We start from the raw sequence: 6,000 nt of genomic DNA on the forward strand, positions 1-6,000 counted from the left end.
CTGCCAAAATGCTAATGGTTGACTTGCATTAATTTAGAAGGAAAGAACTTTTTATAGTGCCTTTCATGTTGTCAGAACATCCCAAAGTGCTTCACAAGCCAATTACTTGCTTTTATGAAGTATTGTCACCGTTGTTTTGTAGGCTTACACAGCAGCCAATTTACACCAGCAAGGTCGCACAAACAGCAAATGAGATAAATCATCACTAAGTTTATCATTTTATAAACCGATAATTAACTTGACTCATAAGTAGACTACAAATAGTGCATGTGGCAACATTTTCTGTACCACACTTCGGGCCCGAAATTGGTGAAAGCTAAGTTCTGCCCAAGTACCGTTCATGGACCGCTGAGATCCTGACGGTACTTTGGACGGAAGTTTCATGAAAAAATCTGGGAAAGACTGCCCGGTAGAAAAAATGGGTCTTATGTGCCGAATCTGGGTGGCAGCGGGCGGTAGCTCCCATTCTCGGTGGCAAATGCAATCCTCGGCAAAGTACCGCCGAGGATTAAGTTGGGCTCAGGGAGGGGGGAAGTGATAAAATTAAACATTTTCAAAACATATAAAAACCCCACTAGAAATCCTTCAGGGGACCCCATCCACCTAAATCCCTGCAAAAAAAATAAAGAAAAGTGGACTAACTTTTTTTTGCAGGTCTTCATACTTACCATTGAGGTCAGACCTGCCTCCACGTAGTGATCATTTCCCCTGCTGGAGCGGAGGACCACCTGGACCAAGCTGGCAATGCGGGAGGACTCTTGTGGGCATTGCACGCCGGCATACGCCAACGGACGGTCCCCAGCGGTCTTCTCTGCCCGCCGGCACGAGGACTTCACCAAACTCGCTCGGAGGGGAGAGCACCCAGAAACCAGGAAGACCACCAAGAATATTCGACAGTAGCGCACAGTAAGTCCACCAATTTCAGGCCCTTAAGTGTTACCCACATAAATTACCTGTTTAGAAGATATATGCCCTGGTTCTTTTATTATCTTGGAAAAACTCCTAATTACCATTGTTCTTCATTACCCATAAGCTGTTCTCCTGCAAGGCAGCTTATCACAATGTAAGGCATTTTCATGAAGAGAAGCAAGAATTAAAGGAACTTGTATTACAGACATTAAACAGAATTGGTGCCATTGATCACTTATAGGCACACACAGGTCTTGAGTTGTGTTCCTCCCACATTATCATGGCTTCAAGTTTATAGGCTGCAACTCCATTATTCTGTGCATAGATCTATCACTAAAATAAAAATGAGAACATTTTCATCTTCATGGTTGCCAGTCCTTCAGTAAATTCTATAGAGCAGTAAAAACTTACCCAAAGCTTTCATGTAGCCTTCAAAATTCTCATTTTCTATCATGTCCCATGTACCGTTGTAATCTGCTGGCATTTTGTCTGTTTTCTGCAGCAAAGACTCAAGGAAAAGCAAATCTTCTTTGTTGAAAGGTCTATCAGGACAGTATACTGAATGCTCTTGCTCTTATATTCCTAGCAATATCATTAAGACCATAGTTCAACAGATTAGAAAGCGTTATCACAAAAGGGAATTGCAAAACTCTTACCCGTTGCACAAGCTCTTTTCATCTTTGCTTAAATGGCAAAGTCATAAACCAACTCAACTTACAAAGGCTGGGGGGGGGGGGGGGAGAAATTTGGTTGGATCGTGAGGTGCGCTAAAGGGTTTGCAGCCGCAAGCGCCGACATTTGTGCCGCTTGGCAAATTCAGTGTGCTGGTAACAGCTGCATTGAGGAGTATTGCCCGGGAGTGTCACGCCGGTGTACAATGCCCCTGGTATCGACACGGAAGCAAAAATTTGGTTTGCGCTGCACCCATAGTGACCCTGCCAGAGAAAGCTGGCATGTAGAGCTGTTCCACGGCGCTAAGGGAAGGAATGACGACATGAGGTAAGTGTGATTGATAATTTTTTTTGCGATTCAACTTTATTTGGGGTGAGTAATATATAGGGAATGTTTCGCGACAAAGCCGGCTCTTTAGCATGGGATATTCAGTTGTGCACCTGGCCTAGCATCCTTAGAGAAGTGTGGAATGCTTCCCTTAGCTCTCCACTCCACTCACAGGACACAAACTGAATTTTGCTGTTCCTGTCACTAAAAATCTTCCGGTGCTAAATTTAGCGGGTGCCCGACATTAGCGCCTTAGGAACCCTCCAGCTAAATTTCTAGCCCGGAGTATTTTAGTTCATTTTACACTCAATTTTGGAATGTAAATGAGTGATAGATGTGATGTGGGTAAATCTTCTGAAGTAAAGCAGTTAAATACTCAAAAGGGCGACATAGATATTATGGTTATTAATATCTGTGACAGAGGCTGAATTGTTTTGATTGGAATGCTCAAACTGTGTCGATAGCAGATGGCCTAATTAATTTAATTAGAAGGGGCTACCTGTGACATATAAGATCCAATTTTAATCTGGAGCAGGAATCGGGCAGGTGGGCTGAGTGCCAGCATGAGGCCCAGGATGCTCATCTGATAGCCTTGGGAAATGAGCAGCCTGGCCATTTTTGCGGTGAAATTTCTAGCAGGCTGCCCGAGGCCTATTTAAAGCAGGAATGCACCTTTAAAGTGAGGTTGCATTTACTGCTATCAGATTTTTGGCAACACTATGGACACAATTCTCTTAGCAGTAATGAGTTGTAGGGCAATCCCTCAGTTTTTCTGATGCCTCCTGGAGGTCCTGGTGTAGGAGGTCAGGGTGAGGAGGGTAATAATGTTCCTCAGCATTTGCAAGAAGATACCGAGGACTAATATCCATTAGGCTTGGACAGCGATAGTTAAGAGAGTAAAGTCCAGGAGCATCACCCCCAGGACTGGGGTTCAATGTAGGAAGAGGTTTAATGACCTCATGAGAGCAGAAAGGGTGAGTCTCTTCATCTTTTCACTCCTCTCAAAAACACTGCCAACACTCCTTTCATCTCTTCCCTAGCACTCAACAATTCCCTCCCTCCATCACCTCATTTGGCATTAAATCTCACAACATAAGCAACAGCAGACTTCAACCAACTTTGCTGAAGCCACTCGGGGTGTGCATCGTAGAAGTCGTTGAGGTACTCTTGTTTTATGAAAGACACGATGGGTCGACACTAGGGTGAGAAATGATTTCAAGGCTGTTAGTATGTTTGGCATTAAATTAATCACCTTGATCACATTTACCACTTTGGTCTGCAGTGTGGTTTGAAAGCAACTTCTGATTCTGCATTATTAGTACATCATTGATATTGGTGGCTGAATGGTTTCAATATTGTTAAATGTAAGATTAAAGGAGTGGTAAATGTAGCCCACCATCTTCTGCTCCATTCTCACCTTCATCCTGGTCTTCCTCATCCAATGAAGAATACTGCTGCTGCTTAACATCCTCCAAATGCAGTCCTCTCCATGTGGCAAGGTTGTGCATCATGCAGCCCATCATAATGACGTGAAAAACTCTTTATGGGGGCTATTGTAGAGAGCCCAGAGTCCAGTTGAGACGACTGATCCTATGTTTGAAGAGCCCTATAGTGTTTAATTATGATCCTGCTGGGCCCAGAGCTCGAAGGGCCGAATGGCCTACTCCTGCACCTATTTTTCTATGTTTTCTATATTACACCTGTGATGCACTGCTCTTCAGATAAATTTTTGAAACTTACTCTTGGTCTGTAGACCCTGTGGGATGTGTATGGCCTCCCACACAAGCTACCCCCCGCCTCCCCAATTGATATGGATCCTGGGTGCTGAGGCTGCTGCTGTTCTTGCTGCTCCCTCCATCCGAATCAAAATGGCTCTAATGGCGCCCATGCTAAGCTGTGAGAGCTTAATCAGGGTGGGGCAAAAAATGCCAGAAAGAAGCAATCTGGAAGCTGGAACCTCTCCTGGCAATCTAAACAATGGCACAAATATCCCTATAATTCAATTATATACAGCTGAGTGACCCTTTAAATAGTGCTTTCAGTGGCTCCAATATCAATATATGATAGGTTTTACTAGCGGGTTGGGCACGGCAATGATTTTGCATTCAAATCGCATTGTAGTGCTAATACATAACATAGAAACATAGAAAATAGGTGCAGGAGTAGGCCATTCGGCCCTTCGAGCCTGCACCGCCATTCAATGAGTTCATGGCTGAACATGCAACTTCAGTACAGCATTCCTGCTTTCTCGCCATACCCCTTGATCCTGACCCCATAGGACCCCGAGTTATATATATTTCTACCTGTTTCTGGTTGGCACCTTGGCCTACTAAACAAAAATGCACGGTTAAAGTGGTGGTCAGCAAAAAAGCAATGGGAAGGGGGTGCTAAGTACTCTGAAGCAACTTTAGCACAAGTCAATCCCATTCCTGTTGGATGGGGTAGGTTAACTTTGCCCCTGTAGAACTGTTTTTTTCATTAGTAAAGACAGTAAACCAATAAGCCCATTCATCTTGTACATGTGAATTGATTTTGACTCTCACCAGGCACTCTTTGGTATTTGTACAATGAGTCTACCCTCCTTAATTGGATTTACACATGAAGTATTACTTGAATGACCAGTTTACAATCACCTATATCAACCAGAAAGTTGTACTTAAGTGTTTGATTCCTCCGAGAACCAATACATCTGCCAGTTGATCGAAGTATTGTTTTCTTAACACATAAGATGCTTTTAAAGCATAGGGGCTATCATAAAAACTGTTGGGAGAGATTGTCAACACTCTAGCCAGAAGATTGTGCCAGAGGTTAAAATGGAGGCTGAATTTGCAAAATAGCATCAAAAGTTTCACAAGTTCATACAATTGAACCAAATCAGAATTATGCTTACAAAGGATAATTAATCCATTATGCACATTCTCACTGTGCATATATTATACAGGTTGCACCTCCTTTATCCAGAACTCCCTTATCCAGAACCACCCCTCGTCCGGAACCATTCCCGGCCACAGGCTGGCGCATGCACAGAACTCCAACATGAACAAATTGAATAAATTGAAGTCCTTCTTCGCTGCTGACTCCCGCAATTGCTGGCCTGACCCCGCGATCCACCGCCCCCACCCCCCCGCACACCATGATATCTGCCGCACTCCCAGCCCCAAGCCAGCCAGCCCCAACATCACCTTGCTCAGTACTTGTACCATCCAATTTAATGTGACCACCCCTCGTCCGGAAAAATCCCTTATCCAGAACAGACCAGGTCCCAAAGGTTCCATATAAGGGAGGTTCAACCTGCACTAACATAAGAACATAAGAAATAAGAGCAGGAGTAGGCCATACAGCCCTCGAGCCTGCTCTGCCATTCACTAAAGTCATGGTGGATCTTCTACATCAATCACTTGCCCGTGCTATCCCCATATCCCTTGATTCCCTTAGTGCTGAAAAATCTATCGATCTCAGTCTTGATGGATGGAACAATGCATGGCAAACTGGGATATGTTGGAAATGTCTGCTGTGGCTCCTTGGAAAGAACCAGTGGCATAGAAATTCAGGGTGATGGTGACCTTGGATGCCACTGAGAGAGCCGTCTTCATCCTTGTTTGAGGTTCCATGTCTGGCTGCAAGAGATGGCAGAGCTCCGTGACCACGTCTTTCCTGAATCGCAATCTCTGGAGACACTGCTCATCATTGAGGTCGATGTAAGAAAACTGTTGTCAGAAGACCCTTGCAGCATAGGGCCTTTCGCCACTATGTCTGCGTCTGCATTTTGCTCTGCCACCTTCCTCATCCCCTCCTGCTTCCTGGTCATGCTGCTCCCGACCCTCTGCACATCTTCCTACTGCTGTTGTTGCCTTCTCCTCTCCATGTCCCTCTCTCTCTGGCTCTGGGTGTCCATGTTCCTCCCGCTCCTCCTTGCTGTGTGCCCTTCTCCGTGTCCTTCTCTATGTCCAGCTATGTGGCCAGTTCCATGGCCATCTCCATCTGGGTGTGCCATCCTGTCTGGGTCCCTTTCCCGCTGCCTCTGTATTTGCTGGCGCCGCTCTCTTCTGCGAACTATTCTGCGGTACAGAATGGGCTACTCTGCTAATGCTA

General features: G+C 45.0%; 1 protein-coding gene across 1 annotated transcript in view; it reads right to left on the reverse strand.

Moving 5' to 3' along the window:
* Positions 1-1,393, reverse strand: part of LOC139265969 (retinol-binding protein 2-like) — a 56,003-nt gene extending 54,610 nt beyond the window's left edge. The window contains exon 1 of the mRNA XM_070883625.1: positions 1,321-1,393. Within this exon, the coding sequence (XP_070739726.1) occupies positions 1,321-1,393 (73 nt within the window). The remainder of the gene's footprint in view (positions 1-1,320) is intronic.
* Positions 1,394-6,000: the final 4,607 nt, after the last annotated feature.

Source organism: Pristiophorus japonicus, chromosome 6 (genome assembly GCF_044704955.1).
Source record: "Pristiophorus japonicus isolate sPriJap1 chromosome 6, sPriJap1.hap1, whole genome shotgun sequence".
Classification (NCBI taxonomy): domain Eukaryota; kingdom Metazoa; phylum Chordata; class Chondrichthyes; family Pristiophoridae; genus Pristiophorus; species Pristiophorus japonicus.